Source organism: Cheilinus undulatus, linkage group 13 (genome assembly GCF_018320785.1).
Source record: "Cheilinus undulatus linkage group 13, ASM1832078v1, whole genome shotgun sequence".
Classification (NCBI taxonomy): Eukaryota; Metazoa; Chordata; class Actinopteri; order Labriformes; family Labridae; genus Cheilinus; species Cheilinus undulatus.
Genome location: NC_054877.1, coordinates 18,460,736 through 18,483,998, shown reverse-complemented (window position 1 = coordinate 18,483,998; position 23,263 = coordinate 18,460,736). Strand labels below are relative to the sequence as shown.

At 38.0% G+C, this 23,263-nt stretch overlaps 3 protein-coding genes across 3 annotated transcripts; all 3 read right to left on the bottom strand.

Annotated features, from left to right (window-relative positions):
• Window positions 1-792: 792 nt before the first annotated feature.
• On the bottom strand, window positions 793-9,996 carry ftr67 (finTRIM family, member 67). The gene is made up of 7 exons (XM_041803448.1): window positions 9,311-9,996; window positions 6,425-6,520; window positions 5,869-6,102; window positions 5,612-5,771; window positions 4,966-5,067; window positions 2,493-2,591; window positions 793-1,337 (listed from the first exon to the last, which is right to left on the bottom strand). The coding sequence occupies exons 1-7, from the start codon at window positions 9,905-9,907 to the stop codon at window positions 1,270-1,272; spliced, it is 1,356 nt and encodes a 451-aa protein (XP_041659382.1). The 5' UTR covers window positions 9,908-9,996; the 3' UTR covers window positions 793-1,269.
• Window positions 9,997-13,687: 3,691 nt separating this feature from the next.
• Window positions 13,688-16,422, bottom strand: LOC121520143 (protein THEM6-like). The gene is made up of 3 exons (XM_041803449.1): window positions 16,353-16,422; window positions 15,147-15,651; window positions 13,688-13,825 (listed from the first exon to the last, which is right to left on the bottom strand). The coding sequence occupies exons 2-3, from the start codon at window positions 15,645-15,647 to the stop codon at window positions 13,718-13,720; spliced, it is 609 nt and encodes a 202-aa protein (XP_041659383.1). The 5' UTR covers window positions 15,648-15,651; window positions 16,353-16,422; the 3' UTR covers window positions 13,688-13,717.
• Window positions 16,423-18,053: 1,631 nt separating this feature from the next.
• LOC121520487 (protein THEM6-like) lies at window positions 18,054-21,293 on the bottom strand. The gene is made up of 3 exons (XM_041803960.1): window positions 21,201-21,293; window positions 18,539-19,046; window positions 18,054-18,451 (listed from the first exon to the last, which is right to left on the bottom strand). Exons 2-3 carry the CDS (start codon window positions 19,040-19,042, stop codon window positions 18,344-18,346), a joined length of 612 nt encoding a protein of 203 aa, XP_041659894.1. The 5' UTR covers window positions 19,043-19,046; window positions 21,201-21,293; the 3' UTR covers window positions 18,054-18,343.
• Between the last annotated feature and the right edge of the window lie 1,970 nt (window positions 21,294-23,263).

The following is a 23,263-nucleotide window of genomic DNA, read 5'->3' as shown; positions in this document are numbered from 1 at the left end:
TGCTGCACCTGAGGCTAGGGCTGGGAAATATGTACGGAGGCCCATTTCTGCCACTAAGAAAAGAATATACTAGTGCATCACAAAAAATTAGAATATCATGAAAAAGTTAAGTATTTTTTGTCACTCATCTCTGAAAGTGGCACTTAAAATCTAAACACGGTGACATACAACAACATTGCTGGAGGAAATGTGGCCACATGTTTGCCAGTCATTCTCATATCTTCTGGTCATGTATTAAAATTCAAACATTTTGGGAAGGAGTTATCCAGATCCTGGAAAAGATTTTTGCGACTGGGATATCTAGGGACCCTTGGGTGCTATACCTGGGCTTAGCCCCAGGAAACAGCATCCCTAAAGAGGACATGTATCTCTTCAAAATAATGATTCTCGCATGCAAAAAGGCCATCACGAGAAGCTGGCTGAAAAGTGACCTCCAGGAATAGCCAAGTGGCTCACAATTTTAGAGGAAATATATTATATGGAAAAACTGACTCACCTTCCGAAATTTAAAACAAAAACCCTCGACCATCACTGGGACAGATGGTTTCAATGTCAATGTTCAATGTTTTTGTAAAAAATGAACAAAGATGAAAAATAAAAAGTAAAAAATTTTTAAAAAACTAATAATAATTATATTTCCCAGCCCTACCTGAGGTATCCAATCACAGCCAGAAAACCAGGAAATAGACTGATCCAGCAGACACACCTCTGAGTCCACATGCCTGTTTTTGTTCACAGTACAATGAAACGTGAACCAACCCTCATACAAATAAATCCACGCTTGAGAAACTGTTTTTACAAGCTCATTTGATTTCTTTTTAATGTCAGCATGTCACAAATCACAATATATTATCACACACGCACATTTGTAAAGCAGAATGTTCTGTAGGTTTGGTTAAAAATAAGTGTCAGAGGAATAACTTTAAAACAACTAAAACAATAATACATTTCAAGGCAACGTCCTTAAAAATACTGAAAATAATGATACTTAGAGCTGTGTGCTGTCTCAGGCTTAATACTTAAAATTAATACGGTTCTTACAAATGTTTGTCTTGTCTCATTTTCTCCATCATAATACAAGATACAAGTACAGTTAATCATGGAAGCCAACACGGTTCAATTAATGGCAAATGGTGAATTCTTAAATAGACAATGCCTCAATGTTACTGCAGTTTCATGAGAGGAAAAGGGGAAGAGAGTACAGTAATATAATGACATTCAGCTCGTGTTGTATCAGGTAAAATGTTGATTTTCTAGTCCACTTTACATCTACTTCCTCCTGGGGTGAGCACGTCGCTGCATGTGCCTCTGTCTGGAACTTGAGGAGAACTTGGAGCCTGTGGAGACAGAAGAGGAATAATTTCATCCTTAGACTGTTGAAATATCCAAATTTAGTGAAGCAAAAAGATCTAGACACTTCAACATCAAAGTAACAACAAAGTAATGTCGCTTTGCAGCTCAAGGCATAAATAGAAACCACAGACGTAAGCACATGGTATGCATTTCTGCACTAAAGGGCCACCTTTTTTTTTTTTTTGTTAAGATTTTATTTTTGGCCTTTTTGCCTTTATTAGATAGGACAGTGGATAGAGTCGGAAATGGGGAGGAGAGTGGGGAGAGACATGCAGGAAATAGTGCCACGGGCCGGATTCGAACCCGGGTCGCCTGTGTATATGGCATGTGCCTTAACCACTCGACTACTGGCACGCCTAAGGAGCCACCTTTGACCATAATAAATATATATGCAAAGAATAAGGGGATAAGATGATATGATGACGCTCTGTTCACATCATGTTTACCAGAGTTTTTTCATGATATTTCACTGTATTCAAAGAGAAATGACTGCAATAACATCATTTTGAACAAAGAAAAAAATGGCAACTTCCTCCCTCACTCTCTGGTGAGTATTTCCATATTTTTCTGGGTTTTTAAAATTGTTGGAAACATTATGGATATTGCAAATAGCAAAGTCAATATAATATATAAAAATCTTATAGTTTAATCAAACTTTAATGTGATATTGTCTAATTTTAATTAAACCACATAAATATATCCTCCCAAAAGCATGGATACTTTTTTCTATACTTTGTGGGCTATGCATCAATTATGTATCAATTAAATAACTAATCATACAATAAGAATTTCTAAAGTCTTAAAGATTCAGTAAATAAAACCCAGGCTTACTGCAGCACATAAACTACCAAAATAAATGAAGGGTTTTTAGTGCTTTGACTCCATAATTGACTGGCTGCTGTAAGCTTAAGAAGCCTCTAGGTGTCACTGTGTTTGCCATGTTTGAAACTCAGCCTCGTTTTCTTATCACTAAAAAAGCACAAATATATTCCAGGAAGGGATTCATACACTGCAACAGTTTAAAACATAACCATTTAAGTAGCTGCAATGTTGGGATTTTCTTTTTTAAAGTCATGACAAATCACAGCACAGTTTTTAATGCAATAATTGAATAATTGTTCAATAATGGCTTTATTTACCAAAGGGTGAGAAAGTGAAGGTGGGCACTGAGGGTCCTGGATTGAGGAAAGGGTTCAGAGGGTTCACAGGACTTTGGTCTAGACCAGGTGTAGAGGTCACTGAAAGTATAAAGGAAAACAAACAGTCAAAGCACAGCCTCTGCAGTCCACAATTAGCAGCACTGTCACATCTTCACTTGTGCACAGTCAGCAGGATTTACTAAAAACAAACAAGTCGACTCAGGGGTTTGTGGTGCGCGGGAATGTGGTCTGATGGGTGCAGAATCAAACAAACAGATTCAACTACAGAGCTTCACAAATCACAGCAAAATAAATCAAATACATGTGTTTACTTTCTGGAGAAGTAAATTTAATATTTTTGTACTGTACATGTACTTCCCTCCTGATCAAATTAAGTTTTTTATTCATAATTTCTTAGACTTCTTTAACCCCTTAAAGCCTGAAAACACAAACAATAGCAAGAAAATTCTCATAATTTAGAACTGAAATGTTTATTTCACTTTCTACTAAAAGTCAAAAAAATCAATTTCCATAAAATTTAACAAATATATTTTTAGTATCTAATTTCATTCATTAGGTGTTTTTGGTGACTGATAATCCACTTGAGGGCATTTTTATCATTTTTCAGATTATATTCATAAGTTTTTTGAGTAATTTATTGATCATATTGATGAGATAGAGGTATCATAAAAGTATGTATCAAATATGATAAAACAGGAGTTAAGGGGTTAATCTTTTTTCTTCTTCTTTTATATTTATCACCTCAGTATTTCTAAAGTGCATTAAACACACAGTGTGTAACATTCTGCCACCAGGGGGCTCTCAACCAAAACAATAATATAATATGATGAGTACAGATGAATGCCGCCCGCTTTTCCCATCAACACTGTTTAATTCTTGTTCTGAATTGAGGACTTGAATTTTTAAATGTCAAACAATGTCTTGTTTTTATCCATAAAATATGATAATAAGGGAGAAATAAATGGAAAGAAGACTGTCTGGTTCATGCTGGAAGCAGTCCCACAATGCAAATGTGCGCTGGGACTGCTTCCAGTATGAACCCAGAAGAGTCTTTTTTCAGTGCATTCAGTGCTCCATGTTACTGAGGTAAGAATGTATGGCAGCCTCCATAAAAGACATGTCTCTTTACAGTTATGGAAATAGAGACTTAAACTGTCTTTGAAAACTTAAGGAAAAATTGAGATACTTTCTACATTTCAGTGCAGAAATTCTACATATTTTAGGTGTATTATCTTCAAACAATTTAACATTACCTTATGGCTTTAAATATGAGTAAAAGCTACTAATAATATGATTAACTGGTAAAAGAGATTTTCTATAATACTCCATGTTTTCTCAATTTTTATATGTATGGAGACAAAGATGTAACACAGATGAGAATAAACAGTGATAAGGGCGACAATCAGAAGGGCCTGCATAAGGTTGAAATAACAACCATACAGTCATTAACAAGTCCATCATTTCCAAACACAAACACAGTTCCTGTCCATTTAAACCACTTCTTAGCAAACACTGCTTCTTTAGTCTCGGTTAAAAAGTAATCCTTTTAATTTTGTATATTTCAGTTAGTCTTCCATCCATTCCTTAAGGTCTGGGGGCTCAGGTTTATACCATCTGATAATAGATTTAAACAACCTAAACTACAGTAATTTCAGGTCTTTTTGTATTGCCTAAAATCTTTTCAGAGCGAAGCCAATATTGACCAAGAATTACTTAATGTTTGCACATGTGCAAAAGACATGGGAGTGGTTGGTGTCTCAAGCATGGGTTATATGTTTTAGATTGATGCTTTTTAATGTGTGGTGTTGTGAAAAACATACCAAATTGTTAAAAGAGTTTTAAAACCTAACTTTACATTTTCTATTTCACTTGTAATTTAAATGTAACACTGTTTTGATGTATTGTACAATTTTTTACTAACAGCAAAATAAATATGTATGTAACAACATTAAATTAAATATTTGATAAATAAACCTGTTGTACATTTTGTAAGACTAGATCATTGGTTATAACAACTATATATTTGGAAAAAGTTAAGCAAGGTCTTATTGTTGAGGTTTATATCTTTATAAACTTCAATGATTTATGTAAATTACATCATGTTTGACATTCTTGTTTTGCATTGTCTATTTTTTATAAGATTGCTTTTTGTAGGACAATGTCTGTCTTTTTACATATTTGAAATCAATTTATAATGTGTTTGTTTTCTTTTTGTTTGAATTTTTCTTTTTACCTTTTTGATAAAATACTCAGAAAGAATTGTTTGAACCTGTAATATAATGAGAAAGCAAGTATTGAAATGAAAATAGGACATTATTTAGAAATCCTTGATCTTTTTTTAAACTTTCTATCATTAAAGAAACACTAGTAAACACTGTATGTAAACTCTTATTTTGTGACTGTCTCATGCAAAGATATATTCAAAATAGCATAAACAGGTTAATACACTCACCTTGAGTTGCTTCCATTTGTGCGGCTGCTGCTCCCTCACTAGGCTGTGTTGTGTTGAGCTGTACAGCAGGACTTTGAGGACTTATTATGAATACATCTCTCACTACAAACGACAGAAAACAGATACTTATAACCCCCGTTTCCAAAAAATTGGAGATGCTTTTGATGAATCCGATGACTTGCGAAACACAGATACTCTGTACACCATACATATACCATAGCATATAAAACTGAGAAAATTCAACATTGTTCAAAATAAATGCCTATTTAGATTTCATGCCAAGAACTAGTTTCTAACTAGAAGTTAGAGAGGAAATGCAGACTGGCTACAAAAGACTTGAAAAAAGTTGGGAATGCTAAATAAAGCCATGTAAAATTTTCCTAAAACTTTTACAGTGTTGTTTAAAGAATAAAGCTGCTGTAACAGTGATGCAGCAATGGAAAAGCAATTACATTTATCATTTTCCTCATTTGATTTATCTTTGTGGTAAATTTAAATAAAATACAGGGTTTTAATGTTTATAAATGATTACACTTAGTTTGTTTACATTCCCTACAATGTCCCAGCTTATTTGAAACATACTAAATATGAACAACATTTGACAGAATTAGACAAAAACACACAACTGATAAAAATCTGTGTGTACCTCTCTCATAGATGCTCACAAATCCTCCCTGGCAGACCTCCTGCAGCAGCCCTTTAAAGTCCGACACAGCTGTCATCACAGGGACAAAGGTGAGGCCGGGGTCAGCACTGACTGTAGGCAGAGCTGACAGCACAGGTGGAGCATGGACAGACTGACAACTCTGCAGGGACAAACACAGAAAAGACCAAGAGATCTAAATGTTTAAGCAGTGACTGTCATGGAAATTAAAAAAGCTCATCCCTCAGAGAGGTTCTTACCTGGAGGAAATGGATGTGATCGTCAGTGAGGGACAGTTTGTCCAGTTCAGCCTCGTTTCTCTTCAGCTCAGCGATCTCTTTCTGGATCTTCTCCAGCAGCTGCTCAGCCTGACTGACCGCCATCTTCTCCTGCGCTTTGATCAGCTCTCTCACCTCGAAACGCTTCAGCTCGATCGAGCGGATCAGCTCAGTGAAGACAGCTTCGCTCTCCTCGGCTGCTGTCCGAGCAGAACGCTGCAGGGACAAAGGGGGTCACATTTTCCATACTTTGAGACTTTTCAAGTGTTGTGTGTGTTGTAAAAGGAATAAAAAGCAAGAAATTACCCACATTTGAAGCAGAGGATTTCTAGTTTTGTTGCTATGATATTGTAAAAGGTATGTATAGGAATATAAACTTATATCATATCTAAGTTAAATTCTAGTTTTTGTGATAATCCTAGCAGGGAGGCACAAACCTTATGGGTGATTTAAAAACATTAAATGAGTCTAGAAGAGGAGAAATCCTCTTTGGATCCATATATCATCTTGTAATTGATAATTTGATGTTTGTACTCACAGTGAGGGAGAAAATGGCTTGTCTCAGCTCCTGTGCCTCCTTTTCCCTTTGCTGAATTTTCAGCTGAGAGCTCTGCTTCATGTCACCAAGCTCCCTCTGAGTGGAAAAATATCATAAACAAGTCAATAAAAGTCTGTTTTACATTGTGGAAATCTGCATCCGATACAAAACTAAAGGCCATTTCTGTAAGACGGTGCACTTGCACACCTTTTTGAAAACAGCGGAAACTGTTAATGGATGCCTCAAAATAATAATATCATCAAAAAGTTCATTTTTCTCCTGTAATTTAATTCAAAAAGTGAAATTTCCATATATTCTAGATTCATCTCACACAAAATGAAATATTTCATGACTTTTTTGTTTTAATGTTGATGATTATGGGCCATGGTTCATGAAAATCAAAAATCCACTATCTCAAAATATTAGAATATTAACAAACACCAACTCAAAAAAAGGAATTTATAATGCAGAAATGTTGACCTTCTGGGAAAAAAAAAAATTATGTCCATTTATGCACCTAGTACTTGGTCAGGGCTCCTTTTGCACAAATTACTGCATCTATGCAACGTTGCATGGAGCTAATCAGTCTGTGGCACTGCTGGGGTGTTAAAATGCCCAGGTTGCTCCAATAGCAGCCTTTAGCTAGTGTCTCTCATCTTCCTCTTGACAGCATCCCAGGGATTCTCTATGGGTTCACGTCAGACCAGTCAGCTGGTCAATCAAACAGTAATACCACAGTCAGCAAACCAGTTTCTGGTTGTTTTGGTTTCACTGTGGGCAGGTGCTAAGTCCTGCTGATAAGTATTTCTCTAAAGCTCCTCAGCAGATGGAGGCATGAAGTGCTTTAAATTCTCCTGGTAGATGCTGATAGCATTGGTAAGGTAGAATGGACCTACAGCAGCAGATCACACAACACCTCAAACAAACACTGGACTTACAGCACCTTGGATTCTGTGCTCCTCCTCTCTTCCTCCAGACTCTGGGACTTTGATTTCTAAATGAAATGCAAAACATACTTTCATCTGAAAAAAGGACTTTGAACTACTGAGCAGCGGTCCAGTTCTTTTCCTCCTTAGCCCAGGCGAGACACTTATGATGTGTTCTGTGGTTCAGGTGTGGCTTAAGACTAGGAACACAACATTTGTAGCCCATGTCCTGGGCCCGTCCTGGATCTAGATCCACTGACTCCAGACTCAGTCTACTCCCTGTGAAGCCCCTCTAAGTTCTTGATTCTGCTTTGTTTAACAATCCCCTGAAGGCTGAGCTCATCACCTTTTCTTGGCACACTTTCCTCCTCCAGTTAACTTTCCATGAATAAGCTTCGATACAGCCTCTGAGACCCTACCCTTTTAGCAATGACCTAATGTGGCGTACACTCCTTGAGGAGGATGATAATGAAGTTTACCGTGGACAACTGTCAAGTCAACAGTCTTCCCCATGATTGTTTGGACTGACACTGAGAGAAATAACCGACAAAAAACTGGACTTTTCCACAATATTCAAATATTTTAAGATAGTGGATTTTTGATTTTCAGGACCTGTAAGCCATAAAAAAACAGGTCTTAAAATATTTCACTTTGTATGAGATGAATCCAGAATATTTTGAGGCTTAACTTTAATTAATTAAATCAGCGATACTCAACGCATGGCTCTAGAGCCACATGTGGCTCTTTCGTGTTGATTTGTGGCTCTTTTATGTTCCATTTTTAAATATTATTCCCACAGAGAACCTTTAAAAAGGGAAACTTTAACCTCAGAATTATCCACTGCAATTTCCCACACTTACCCAGTAGGCTTTTAATTGTCAACCTTTATTTGTAGTCTGCATATTTCCATTGCCCTTATTTGCAATTTTTGCCCCTTTTTCCCACCTCTAACCCATTTTTTTGTCATTTCTCACCCATGTTTGCCATTTTCTGCCCTTATTAATGGCTTTCTCCTTATTTTTGCCATTTTATGCCTATTTCGCCCTGGTTCACCCCTTTTAGCCACTTTAACCCATTTTTGCCACTTTTATCCTGATTTTTGCTATTTGCAATTTTTGCCCACTTTGGCTGCCTTTTGCCATTAAATGCTAGTTTTTTGACAGTTTGCCACTCTTTGCTGATTTTTTGCCCTTTTAAATCACTTTTCAATCATTTTGTGCAACGTTTTTGCCATTTTTGACCATTTCATGCCACCCGTAACTCATTTTTTGTCATTTCTCACCCATTTGTTTTGGCACTTTCTACTTTTTCCCCCCATTTTCACCCAGTTTTTGACAGTTTTATACCTATTTTGCCCCTTTTCACCCATTTTTGCCACTATTTGACCACTTTTGCCACTTAAACCCATTTTTCACCACTTAGACTGTGGCTCTTGCAAAAGGATGTTTCAACAGTTTGGCTCTTTGATAGAGCAGGGTTGAGTAACACTGACTGAATTAAATCAAAGTAATAAGATTTTTTTTTTTTTTTGACATTCAAATTTTTTGTGATGCCCCTATAAATTCATATATGTTCACCATTCTTCTGCCACAGGTAATAGTTTCATTCTTTTCATGCCATTTTACCACCCAGTGATCCATCATTTTATTCTTTTAGCATGCATTTAGGGATCTTCCTAATTCTAGGCTAATTTACTTGATAGACATTTAAGGGAGTTTGAGGGGCTTGGACTTAGGGAATTTTTTGGATACTCAAATTCCAGTTTTATGTTTTTTTACCGACACTTATTCTGCACATCTTTATCATAGTCGATGTTATGCCTACCTACAATATCTATACCGCGAGGCCCCAAGCCTACATTTGCCCGATAGTAACATCGCCCAGTATCGTGATATCGTATCGTGAGAGTGTCTATAATCATCACTACCGTTGCCTTGATTGAATCCGGTGACTAGATTACCTGTCTCTGTTGAATCTCAGCCTCAGCCAGCACCGTGTCATGTCCTTTATGCTCGTCAGTCAGACACAGGTAACAGATACACCGTTTATCTGTGCGGCAGTAAACCTCCAGTAGCTTGTCATGTCGGGTACAAATCGTCTCCTGGAGTTTCTTGGAGGCAGACACCAGCTTGTGTTTCTTGAAGGCAGCAGACTCGAAATGGGGCTGCAGGTGGACGTCGCAGTAGGAGGCCAGACACACCAGACAGGACTTTACAGCTTTGTTCTTCCTCCCGGTGCAGACGTCGCACTCCACGTCGTCTGCCGCAGCAAAGCTTTGGTTCACGGGTGTGGCGGCCTCTTGCAGTCCGGTCTTTTTAAATTTCTCCACCACGTCGGCCAGCATGGTGTTTCTGGCCAGCAGAGGCCTCGGGTTGAAGTTCTGCCTACACTGGGGACACGCGAAGATCCCCAGATAGTCGTCCTGGTCCCAGTAGTTCTGTATACAGACCGAGCAGTAGCTGTGTCCGCAGGGAATGGTCACAGGGTCTCTCAACACGTCCAGACATATTGAACAGTTAAACTGGTCCTTATCCAGAACCACTCCAGCCTGGGCCATGGTCCAAACACGACGAAAAGGACGAAGAAAGTGATGGAGAACACACGAACGCTACTGACAGACGGACAGTAGCCTCTTTGTTTACAGGAAGTGAAGTGTAGGGGGCGTGGTCCACGTAGCGTCACCGGAAACACTTTTGGGGATTTAAATTTTTTCAAATATTAAACGTCAGAATAAAATTCTCTATTAATATGGACAATGTTAATCTTCTTATCATATTTCTTAGAAAAGGGGGAAATAAGGATCTTACTTTTATTTTACCGAAAAAAAAAATTTTTGGTCTCTTGATGTGAAGCTGTTGTATTAAAAACTATGATTAAAAACTTTATTTTTATGTTAGTTTTTAAATATGAAAACTTGATTTAAAAAACAATCATGCTTCACAAGAAGACACATATTAAATAATGAATTAGAGAAATAAAAAATATAATCCGCATATCATAGTAATCAATTGTCATGAAATAATTTTAAATTACAAGAACAAAGACAATTTTTATACACAAGAAATCATGGGTTATTAGCATGTTAACATAATATTTATGTTGAAACTGGCCTGGATGGAGCTTATTAAGTTTAAAAGTAATTCTAGCACCTAATGTAGTGCCATCAATATTAAGATATGCTCCAAGTGGAAAAAATTGATATTGTATAACAAACAAATACTTGTTAAATATAAACATAGCATAAACTAAAAAGGATTAAATTAAGAACAAATGGACCACCTAATGATTACAGTGCTTGTACTCAAAACTGGAGCTTTTAATCTGAAAGACTTGGATGTCTAATTGTTAATGAGGCATGAAGTTATTGAAGGCCAAATAATACCAAGGTTTTAAAACTAACTTGATAACCAGGGCCGCCCATAAGGGGGGATGAAGGAGAAAGCTTTCTGGGGTCCAGCCCTATGGAGGGCCCCATGGAGGTTGTCAAATCCTGGTTGAATCCCATAAGACATGACAACCATATTTAATTTTTTAAAACTGAAAACTCTGGAGTGGAGAGCAGTGCTTGTGTCAGGCAGGAATGAGAAAATATGGTATAAACAAGGACAACAGCAACATTGTGAGGTGACCAACAAATTGGGAAATAAAGGTGACCAATGAGCAAGCAAATATAACAAACTATTTATTTTTTGAAAACTTGTGTGGTCATCTCTAAGCAGTCTACTTAAAGGGCCGCTAAAAATGACCTTGGGGGAATGACTTGGCCCCAGGGCCTCCAATTGCAAATTGCAAATAGCCTAGCACTAGAACATCTGCACCCCGGTCCTTATGGCATTTTTTCTTTTTGCATCTCTAATTTTAGGTATTCAGTAAACTGCTAAAATCTCCAAAAACAAACGTTTACTGTTTTCGAGGACAGTATAGTGTGCAGTGCAAAGTATATTTCCCTCAACTAAACAATGAAGTTGAAAATGAATTAAAAGAAAGAAAGAAAAAGTAGCTCAGTCTGCTGGAACCTTAAAGGAGACATATTATACCCTTTCAAGACAAGCTTAAATTGGTCTCAGAGGTCCCCAAAACATGCCTGTGAGGTTTGTTGCTGAAAAAACACTCCAGTAGAGGATTTTTGTACGTTTAAAACCCCCTCTTTTTCAGCCCTTCTCAGAATGAGCCGTTTCTGTGTCCGTGGCTTTAAATGGTAATTAGCTGTCTGACTCCACCCCTGACCGCACCCCTCTCAGGAAATGGATGCAGCACTTCTGGCACTACAGACACTTTTATCTAAAGTTTAGAACTTGACTGGGATTCAAACCATCAACCTCCCAGACTGTGGTCTGGCAGGATAACCCACAGAGCTATCCAGCATCACAGCTGGTAGTTGAGAGGATCAGTAGAGGAGGGCAGAACTTTCCTCCAAGTGGGGGATGGCCAACCAAACCTGGGGGCTGGTGCTTATGTTCCTGGTGAGGTCACCAGGAGCTAAATCTGAGAAAAGCTTGTTTCAGCACACATTTTCTGAAAGGTGGAGAAAGAGAGGGAATGGATTTTTTTGGTATTTGAGGTGACTGTGGACAGGCCAGGGGCACATATTTGTGTTAGAAAAGCCTGGAAAAGTGATTTTTGCATAATATGTCTCCTTAAAATTGTTCAGGTGTTCTTTTGTGTGCAAGTCCACATTCTGACATCTCTACATTAGTGCATGGCAACCCTGAAGATCCTGTTTATGCACATGTGCATATTTTGGCCTGTTTGTGTGTAGCATGTTCAACCAAAAAGAAAAAAAAATAATTGCCCTTGGATTTAATAAAAGGATAAATTTACATATAGAAAAGGAAACTTTGGTAAACATAAACCTTACTTAAACAGATAGAATATCTTGCATGCACTGTACATTTGTAAGACTGGAACCTAGTTTGACCAACTTCCCTTTAACATTTTACTTTTAAGACCCTTGAGTTAATTTGTTTCCTTAATCTTCTGGAGGGCTTTTTAGAAAGCAAATATGTAGTTTGTAAAGAACCTAAAACATACAATACTTTACATAACTGTACTAAAAAAAACATATCCCGAGGTATCAGGATTGTGGGGTACGCAATGGTCATGATGGTCAACAGAAAAAAATAAACCAGAGTTCAACATCAGCTTAGGTTAAGGTGCTTAGAGACAAAAACCAATAATGAGTCATTGTTTCTAATGCATTTTTAATTTAAAATGCTTTTAAATATTTAACAGACACAATAAATAACATTTGATACATTAAATCTTTTCAATAAAACATAACATAAAAGTAAAATATAGGACAAGAGCTGTCAGTAAACAAAAATAACTGAACAGGATTTTCTTGAAGTGCCATTAGAAACAGAAATAACAGGTCAGACGTACATGTTTAGGACTTGAATTCTTTCCATCTTCATACAGAACAAATACATTACTTTGGTCACAAACTAAAGCTTTACAGCATTAAAGGGAAGGTTCTGGATTTCAAAAAGGCTTTCTTCATACATCATTCCAGCATAAGCGTTTATTGTGCGTTGAAGGTTTAAAACAGTAGCCAGCCACCTCTTGTTAGCATTTTCCCCCTTTACACCATGGATCCAAGGGTTTTCTCTATAAATGACATGCAAATCCAATCAAGAAGCCTTCCCTTTAAATGCAAATATCATAAATTCAGTAAAACAATACTGAACTGATTAAAAGATCCCTTAAAATCAAATAATCCCTTTCAGATTAATGACGGGGGCTCATCATATGTATTCAGTTCGTTTACCTTGTGCAAAATGCTGAAGGAAAGATTAAACAGTAGTCAGCACACGTTCATGATATTCATTCAAGTATTGCATCACGCCTACATTATTTCCATAGAAAGTTATAATTCTCCGAAATCGTAAGTGTAAGCTACGGCTAATCAAGGTAAACAGGCACAAAAATATTCCTCTGTTGTTTTAAAACATGCATTGATGTCAGTGGAAGATTAGGTTTTGCTCTACATGCTAATCTAAAGTGAGAAAAGTTTTGCTAAATGAAAGCCAGTCTATTCACAGTCTACAGCTGGATAATCTGCACGGATAAAACTACAGCAGTGGTTTACTTCTTCAGAAAGAAATGATCCCAGTGAGCATAGTACAGTGTTTTAAAACATGGAATACCTCAAAGTTCAAGTTTTCATATTCAGCTGTCCCCGATTCAGTATTTCTGTTCACGTCATACAAAAATACACAGCAGGTTAGACTGAGATTTATGGAATCTGGTAAAATAACTAAACACTGTCTACGGAGTGTTTGTGTGCGGTTATGTATATCCTATGTGTGCGTGCAATGGAAATGATATGTGGGTCTACACTCATGATGTATGGCGTCATGGTGCGGCTTCACTTGTTCTTCTCTTCAAGTCCACTTTCAGCTCTCAGGGCCTGGCTGCTGGCTGAGATGTAGTTGATCCAGAGTTTGAGGTCTTCTGGGAACTCAGGGCACTCGATCTGCACGCAAACACAAAATCAGATAAAATACAATAAAGCCATAGTCAAGAGATGAGACAGTCAGTCTAGTAATGTAGCATTGACTGGTAACAAGTTTATAATCAGTCAAGATAGTTTTTAAAGTACAATGCCAATAACCGTGCTTATAAAATTAGGAGGATATGATGCCTTTCCAAGTAGGTAGGTAGGAAGCTGTGTAGGTGTGCAGGTAAGTGTGTAGGTAGGTAGATGTGTAGGTAGGTGTGTAGGTATGTAGGTAGGTATGAGTGTAGGTAGGTGTGTTGGTGTTTGGGCAGGTAGGTGTGTAGGTTGGTAGATGTGTAGGTAGGTGCGACTAGATAGATAGGTAGGTAGGTAGGTAGGTAGGTAGGTAGGCAGAAGTGTTGGTATGTGTGCAGGTTTGTACGTAGGCATATCAATGTAGGTAGGTAGGAAAGTGTAGGTAGGTGTTTAGGTAGGTGTAAATAGCTAAGTGTGTAAGTAGGCAGGCGTGTATTCGTGTAGGTGCGTAGGTAGGTAGGTTTGTAGATAGATAGGTATTTAGGTAGGTAATTTATTAATCCAGAGGGAAATTCAAGGCTCCATATGGCTCATGCAGTAAAATAATCCTTGGATTTTGAACTGTTGGTTGAACCTTGTGTAACAATTTTTTAAGACATCAGCATGTGTCTTCTAAACTTCTGATGACATATTTTTTCACTAATTTGTAATATATTAAGGCAAAATGTGTCTGTTAATTTTATGTTTATTCTACTTGGTAATCTGCAGTATTACTGGCTTGGTCACAATCTGGAGCTTGCATAAGCAGAGTCCGAGTTTGTGTCTGACTGCCAATACAATCGTCAATAATGCCATTAGAGTCTTTTAAGCTAATGTACCAAGTTAAATTATAATTCCTCTGCTTAATACCTTTCAGTATGTTGATGCTTTTTTGTATTTCTCTTAAATACCATGCCGTTTTTTGTACAATAATGTTAAGTCAACCTAGCAAAAGCATTTCATTTGAGATGCCAAAATTCTATCCAACTGTATTCCTTATTTCTAGACCTAAAATATCACATGCCTAAATTCAGTGCTCTCATTACAGAATATATGCTGTTTTTCTTTTAATTGCAAAAAAGATATAGAATACCTTTTTTTAAACAAGGACACACAATAACTTCCTAACTATCAATTCTCTACTGTAAATGTTTGTAGTTTTTTCTATATGTAAATGAGCAACTAACAGAGGTGACTGCCAATAACATGGTGGCTTGATAATTAAGTTAAATACCTGCACAAACACCACCATTACTTTTCTCCATCTCCAGGAAAAGCTCACCTTTCTTTTGCAGACGTATTCAATGATGGTCTCCGGGCTGGAGTGAACCACATTCTGCCTGCAGAGCATGATTGCAGAGACAAACCCATCCCTCTTGGAAACAAAGCGCTGCTCCAAGTAAAAAGCCTTCTCATCCCATCCGATTACTTTGGTCCGAATCTCAAAAGCCTCTCGGAAAGCCAGGGAGCGCCTGTATCGTATAGTAGAGGCCCCTACAACCATCTTGGCCCCGAGTTTGCGAGAAGCCATGAACAGCCCGTTCCGCATGTAATGGTGGAAGCGTGCAAAGTCACACTCCCTGAGATACCTGGAGTTGTTCATGTGGCCCATATAGTCCAAATCATGGGGAAGGACCATGCCTTCAATGCTTTGCTCAGCTAGAATGTCCCATATTCGGGGTTGGAACCACGCTTCGACAAACACCTGGGCCCCACGTAGGAAGTACCACACATCCAGACTGCAGAAGAGCAGGAGGAGGGCACCCAGCACCAGCAGCAGCATCTCTCTGAAACAATCCAAAAAATTGAGATAGAAAACATGAGGGCAAATTATATGCAGTAAATTGTATCATGCAGGAGTTGCATTTTTTTCTATTAGATGCAACAAACCGACCCAGTATTGAGTGCTGCCAAGGGCCTCTATGTTATCTTGAAATGGTACTAAAATATAACTTATGACTTCAAACAGGTTCATATTGAAGTTTGAAATTGTGAAATTGTGACACACCTGAACTGTATATGTGAGTTAAAGTGCTGAGTTTATAAGATCCTACATCTAAATCGTTTTCAATACCCTTACATAAAACAGTCTAGACCGTTCACACTCCACATTTACACTCAGTGTAAAATAAAATGCTGCTTTGACCTCTTCAATGTCAGTGTAGGTTCATATGAAAATACAAGGTTGTGGTTTATCTTCCTGTCTCACAGAATTAAAGCTGAACATATGGCAGCAGCCCATTTCTCTAACCGTCTGAGTCAACCTTGAGGGGATGAGGAAACTGCAGCATTCAAATGAACGCGGCGCAACTGCTGTGACAGCCAAAATCTGTTAGCTTAGCTGCTAGCTGCCGGCGTCTGATGGCCTTGGTGACATAAAATATGCTTTGAACGAGCGAAGTTGTCATTTTAACGTTTTATCAATGTCTAATATTAAAATGCAACCCCAAAAAACAGAGTTGATTAATAAGTATTAATATAAACTTACTGTGCGTGCAGAGGTTAGCGCTACCATGAGATGCGTTATAACTTGAAGAAACCGGTAGAATGAATGAGCATGACTTCCGGGTGTGTGACGACATGCGAAGCTGCTTTTCTTCTTCTGAGGTTAAAGGGAACAGGGCGTACTTGGTAAATCTTTAGCCCCACCTTCTGGATTAAATTGAGCCCTACAACCAAGTTTATGCTTCTCTCACAGTACTTCATTAAAAATTAAAGCCAAAATATTTGCGTTCACAATGAATGTTTAAGTGATTTATGAAGTATTCACCCCTTGGATGTTTTACCCTCTTATTGATTTTATAAATCAAACATGGTCAATATAATCTGGCTATGAAAAATACAAAACACAAATTTAATGTCAAAGTGAAAACAGCTTTCTACAAAGTAATGTGAATTAAATAAAATACATAATGTAAAATAAGTGACAGCATAAATATTCACCCCTTTTAAGTCAGTATTTAATAATTTAATAGATGTACCTTTGGCTTCAGTCACAGCACAAAGTCTGTGTGGAAAGGTCTCAGTCAGGCTCGCACATCTGGACCACAAAAATCACTATTGGATTGAGGTCTGGGCTTTGACTCAGCCACTCCAGAGCATTCACTTTGTTGTCTTTAAACCATTTCTGTGCAGCTTTCGCTGTATGCTGCAGGTCATTGTCTTGCTAGAAGATACATCTTCTCCCAAGCTGTAGTTCTCTTGTAGACTGAATAAGATTGTCCTCCAGGCTTTCCTGTATTTTGTCACATTCATTTTACCCTCCACCTTTACAAGCCTTCCAGGGCTGGCTGCAGAAAAAGTATCCCCCACAGCATGATGCTGCCACCATCATGCTTCACAGTGGGAACGGTGCATTTGTGATGATGTGCAGTGATGCCAAACAGCATTTTGTCTAAAGGCACAAATTTGGACTCATCAGACCAAAGAACTTTGTTCCACGTAACCATGGAGTCTCCCACATTGCTTTTGGTGAAGTCTGGAGAAGATTTAATGAGTTTTCTTCAACAGCAGCTTTCTCTTTAACACTCTCCCATAAAGCTTTGACTGGTGAAGAACCTGGACAAGAGTTGTTGTTTGCAGTCTCTCCCATCTCAGCTGTTCCAGCTTGCAACTCTTTAAGAGTAGTCATAGGCAGATTTACACGTGCCATATTCCTTTAATTTCTTGATAATGGGTTTAATTGAACTCCTAGGGAAACTGAGCGCCGTGGATTTTTTTTGTAACTGTCCCAACTTTTCAATAACCTTTTCTCTAAGTTGCTTGGAGTGTTCTTTGTCTTTATGGTGTAATGGTAGCCAGGAATACTGCTGAATCTGTGGCTGGACCTTCCAGACACAGATGTCTTTATACCACAATCACTTGAGACACATTAACTGCACTCAGGTGATCCCTATTTCACTAATTGTGAGACTACTAGCACCAATTAGCTGTTGAATTAATGCAGTCACTTATTTTACCTTACATATTCCTGTTTAATTGACATTTCTTTGTAGAAATGTTTTAACTTTGAAAGAGGTTTTTCATTTTGGTTAAAAAACACCAAATTATGACCATGATTGATTCATAAAATCAATAAAAGGGTAAAACATCCAAGAGGTGCATGTTTGTGTTTGACACAGAATACTTTAAACCAGTAATGTAAAATGATCTTTTACACTCACTGAGAGAATACAAGTACATCAAAACTCTTTTGTTTTATTGCTTTTCAAAGCACAATGTTAAACACTTTACATAACCATACTGTTATGGAGGAAGACGTTTTCATCATCCTCTCCAAACAATGAGAGGTACATAGTAGCTCTTCTAGTGTTGACACAGGCGAGAGAATCTCATTTTCAGAAGTGTAGGCACATGTGTTTTAAAACTAGTAAACATGAATAGAAGACAAATGTCTCATTCAGAGGGTTTTTTTAATCCTGAGTTTATGAAACAGCTGATATACAAAAAGTCCCTCTCAGCAGTTTCCCATGTATCGCCTCATTTGTCCTTCTCATCCAGTCCGCTCTCAGCTCTGAGGGCCTGACTGCTGGCAGAGATGAAGTTTACCCAGTGCTGAAGATCTTCTGGAAACTCAGGACACTCCACCTGGAAAGAGCACAACAAACCCTCATTGTTCAAAGCGACTCTTCTTTCATCTGTAAAATCTGCATGAATGCAGTCATTGTTTCTTACCTTTCTCTTACACAGGTGCTGCATGATCTTGTCCGGGCTGCTGCGGATGACGCTCTGCTTACAGTACATGACAGCACACACCAGCCCGTCTTTTGTCGCCACAAATCTCTGCTCTAAATAGAACGCTTTATCATCCCATGTGACGATGCGACTGCGCAGCTCAAAGCCCTCCCCGATACACAGAGCCCTGCGGTAACGGATGGTGGTGGCCCCAACAACCATAGAAGCTCCAAGTGCTCGTACGGCCTTGAACACACCGTTACGTACATAGAGAGAGAAGCGAGCAAAGTCGCACTCCCGGAGGTAGCGGGCATTGTTCATGTGGCACATGTCGATGTCACGAGGAGTGACCCGGCCTGTGAGGGTCTGCTCTGCCGTAACGTCCCAGATTGGAGGCTGGAACCAAGCACGCAGTATCACAGCTGCCGCTCGCAGGAAGTACCACACATCGAAACAGGAGAAGAGAGCCAGCAAGGCAGCGAGCACCCACAGCACCCACCACATGTCCCTGTGGAGCAAACAGCACAGGAAAGGGGGTTAATTAGTTAAAAAGTTCTCAATTTGAAGAATAACAAATAAATAATAAATAAATAATAACAAACAAAAAATAACAAATGTCTACTTAGTATGTTAAAGTTTCCATATAAAACTGTAACATTTCTTAAAGGTACAGTGTGTAAAATTGGGTTGAAATTGGGTCAGATTCTTGGCTGCAACCCTCACTGCATGTGGCAACCAGAAGAATTAACAAAAAAAAGGAAGTGGTGAAAGAGGGCATAGTAGGGGGATCCTCCTTTAAGTATGAATGAAAGGCTTTTTTCTTAGTTAAAAAAAATAATGATAATTTATGTACCTAACACTAAAAAATGTATGTTTGGTAGAGTATTTCATCATTGTAATAATGCTTCATGGCGATAAATCTTATATTGGTAAGGAAGATTTGGCAAGTTTTTCACTGGCACATCCCACATACATACTCAGCTCAGCTGCTCATCCCATAAATGCATGTTCCTTACAAATGTGGCACCATTTAAAAGGGAAGCATTTTTACAACAAAATAATCTACCAAATTAAAATTTCCTAACCTTTGTGTAAAGTTTGGGTGATTCAACACTAATTTCAACAGACTTTAAAATATTTTGTTCTATTCTTACCAAGTTTTTTCTGCTACATGTGACTAAATATTCGCACTGTACCTTTAAAAGACAAAACCAACAATTAATATGGTAGATGCTGGTTGTGCTCTAACAGGCTGTAAGTGACTCTTCCTGAGTAACTACTGTTTCTTTAAGTCTCAAAGAATGATGGTTGGGAAAAAAATCCAAAATTTTTCAAATGACAGCATCTCAGTTTCAAAAAATACTATTTTATTTTAATTTAATCTACATATTCTATTTACATTAAAACGCATTCAGAGCAGCTCCGAAGAAAAATGAGAAACATGGGCTCTGTATTTGCTTAACTCTCACATAAAACAGATATAATTCTATTACATATTTTTTGTAATTATAAGTCCAACAGTTGACACTGTATCTTTCAAAAATTGCAAGATAAAGTTGCAGCCATCAGTCACTAAAGCCTGCAGTATCTTGGTTTGATTAAGTAGGGTTGCACCATTTCCCACATGTTGACCTGAAACTTTGAGGTAGTTCGCCCATTATCTTTTAAAATAGGGATAGTAGGCCTATTGTGATTCCTTGTAGGAATTCCAAATTGCGTTTCAGTCTGAATTTTTCAGGACACGTGAAGTGATTTGAAAAACATGAGGGTGTGAACAGGTTCAGCAGGAAAGGCCTGTTACCTTTCTGCAAAAACTGCATGTCACAAGTTAATGCTGGTTGGTAGGGGCAGAGATAGAAGAAAGATGAAGATTATTTACTTAAAGTATTAATGATACACTAGTGAAAAAGAAAAAACATGTTTTAAAATGAAGACAGATGGTTACAACTATCTAGTGCCCAAAGTGATGTATGTACAAATCTGACTTTGTTCAGCTAATAGTAAATCACATGCAAATGACAAATGTATGACAGAGATTTCTTAAGTCGTTCAACTTTATAACTTGTGTTTTTGTCAAACTATCAACGTCAAATCTGATAAGCGTATCATTACTTTGCAACTGAAAATATGAATTTGCAAAATAAGGCTACTTGTACTACCATCAAATAATTCACATAAATAAAAAGTTAATACATTCCTGTAAAGAAGTGGGTAACTTATTATAAGTGCGGGCTAACTAAATACAACAGACCAGTTTCACCCAAAAACGAAAGAACTGCTTAAAGTAGGTTTAAGTTTTTAACTAAATTCAACTATTAAAGTTACTACAGTCGTGCAAACGTTTGGGATAAATATGAGGTAATCGACACAGAATCGTCAACCCTTATAAATTTTATTACCGTAATTGTGTGGGCAGTTATTTACAGTGCGTTTTTAAAACAGAAATGATCAGACTAAAATTTAATTTACTTAAGTGGCAAAAAATGAATAACTCTGTGTTTTGAAATATAAGCTAACGCACCCATTACCACTGATAACGCTGAAGTAAAACTATTTGAAGGGGTAACTGTCGGCACCCGTAGTTTTCAGTCTAACTTCACATGCAGAGGTGAACAAACCGAGAAAGTAAGCGCTTTTTTATTCGATCGCCGGTAACACTCACCTGCCTTCTGGTTCCTCGTGTTTCGACCGAAATTTAGCGTAGCCCTTTTCGGGCCAGTCACTCCTATTATGCTGCTTATTCACACCACGGAAAGTAAAACGCAAACGTTGCAGAAACATTTCAAGTACTTCCGGAATAGTCCTTCAAAATAAGAGCATACCAACCGAAGGTAAAATATCAAGTTTTAAGCTGCATGTGTGAAAAATCATAAAATGACACACTATAATTGTGATTACATGCTATATTTGAGTTATAAACCATTAAATTCCTGTATTTTGTCTGAGAGTGTTTTGCTTGAGGTAAGGAATAAACAACTTTTATTTTGTGTGTCAGTTGTTCGATGTATGGAAAGACAGGAGGGTAAAAGTAGTGAAATTTAGGCGATTGATAATCGGAACCAGGCATCAAAAGTAACCATGCATAAGAGGAAATGTTGGATTTACTGGAGTCCTCTGGGGAACCAATAAACGCACTAAAGGGGGGTGGGATCTGCATCTTCTTGTAACCTGGTAATTCTATGTTATGCACTTCTTATATTGTTAGTTTTGGACTTGAACTTTGGACTTGAACTTGAACACTTATCCAATCATCTGACTAGTAAAAGTGCCTTTACACCACAAGTCCCATCTATCTATTCACACCACACAGACAGACTTCTGATACAAGTGAAATTATTACTATATTAACATTAAGCTAAATTCGGTGGCAAAAAGGGTCATAGCGAGGTCAGAGGGTCACAGAGCTACACCACTGATGAAGAAAAATTAACTTTTAAGGTGGAAACCTTTTGACTTACAAACATACAGTAGAAGAAAAAATCCCAGAATCACATTGAAATGAATGGCAGGCAAAGAATGGTAAAATAATCCGCTGTTGACATAGACCTTGTTTCCATCAGGGGGTCCGGTTTGATTCGTATGGCAGGGGTGTCAACGTCAATCACAGCAGGGGCCGTTTTTCTCCTGTTTTCGCCCTCTCCTCACAGAGCAGATTTCAGTGTTTTGCAGCCCTAGGCCCAGCAGCTGTGTTGCGCACTGACATGACGTCAGTATCACCCCCTATTGTTGTGTGTGAAGCTCCCCCTTTTTGGGACGGATAGGTAAGATTGGTACCACTACAGAAGGGTGCTCAAAAATGCGTGCCGTCCCGCACCGAACTGAGCCAGACAGCTTGGTGGAAACAACCTAATACTGAACACGTAGTTCTCCGTGATCTTGCCTCCTGGTCTCAAGCTGCTCAGGGCTGCACTGCGTTGTGCTCTTGATACGTTTCCAGTGAGCGAGGTCGCTTTCCTTCAGTCAGAGCAAAACTGCTGTGCGTTGGTTCAAGATGCAGTGTATACGAAAATTGGAGGTGTGTCGATTTCATTCTTATTTTAACTTGCACATTTGATCAAACGTTGCACGATCACAGTAAAAGTGAATTCAAATTATGTCTTTATCTGTTATTGATATAAAAGTGAAACATTAATTAAAAAATGTTATTACCAAGTATCTCTGCAATGCAATGGCATATCAACACTCAAATATTCGTTAAATAATGAAAAACATTCAACCACTAGGCATGTTTTTCTTGGTCAGTGTAGTTGTTAGTGTTTTGTTAACTAGGTGTGCTGCTTAGGGTGATTTGTGAAATGTTCTACTCTTTACATGTCTCCTTTTTATTTGAAACCCCTGATTCAAGAGCTTAACACAAAGTTCTGGGCTACCATTGTTGTGCTCCGAGGTCAGGTGTTTTGCTCCGTTCCTTCTATGGACAGTCATCCCTAAAAGCTCTTCTAATTTTTACCAAGTGCAGCTTTAGTAAAGATGATAATAAGGAATAACTACCGTCATGTAGATAACCTGGAATCCTGACCAAAATGTTTTAAGACTGAAAATCCCCCAGAGATTTAAAAAGTGTGAGATATTTCGTGATTCAAATCTGTGGTTTTTGCCTGCAATAAATGTGATCTGTGGTCAAATATGAAGAAGTAAAACGGAAGTTTATTCTAGCTCTACAAGAGACAAATGTAATTAACCAGTTTCTGTTTTACTCCAAAAAAGTTATCAAGAGATCTTAGA

What these genes read in the sequence shown, in the direction of transcription:
- LOC121520487 (XM_041803960.1), bottom strand. Translation starts at nt 19,042, where the DNA reads ATGTGGTGGGTGCTGTGGGTGCTCGCTGCCTTGCTGGCTCTCTTCTCC. An exon ending in AGCACCTGTGTAAGAGAAAG is followed by an intron (nt 18,452 to 18,538) that starts GTAAGAAACAAT and finishes TGCTCTTTCCAG; the next exon opens with GTGGAGTGTCCTGAGTTTCC.
- LOC121520143 (XM_041803449.1), bottom strand. Translation starts at nt 15,647, where the DNA reads ATGCTGCTGCTGGTGCTGGGTGCCCTCCTCCTGCTCTTCTGCAGTCTG. An exon ending in AATACGTCTGCAAAAGAAAG is followed by an intron (nt 13,826 to 15,146) that starts GTGAGCTTTTCC and finishes GTTTGCGTGCAG; the next exon opens with ATCGAGTGCCCTGAGTTCCC.
- ftr67 (XM_041803448.1), bottom strand. Translation starts at nt 9,907, where the DNA reads ATGGCCCAGGCTGGAGTGGTTCTGGATAAGGACCAGTTTAACTGTTCA. An exon ending in AAGCCATTTTCTCCCTCACT is followed by an intron (nt 6,103 to 6,424) that starts GTGAGTACAAAC and finishes TTGTCCCTGCAG; the next exon opens with CGTTCTGCTCGGACAGCAGC. An exon ending in ATCACATCCATTTCCTCCAG is followed by an intron (nt 5,772 to 5,868) that starts GTAAGAACCTCT and finishes TTGTCCCTGCAG; the next exon opens with AGTTGTCAGTCTGTCCATGC.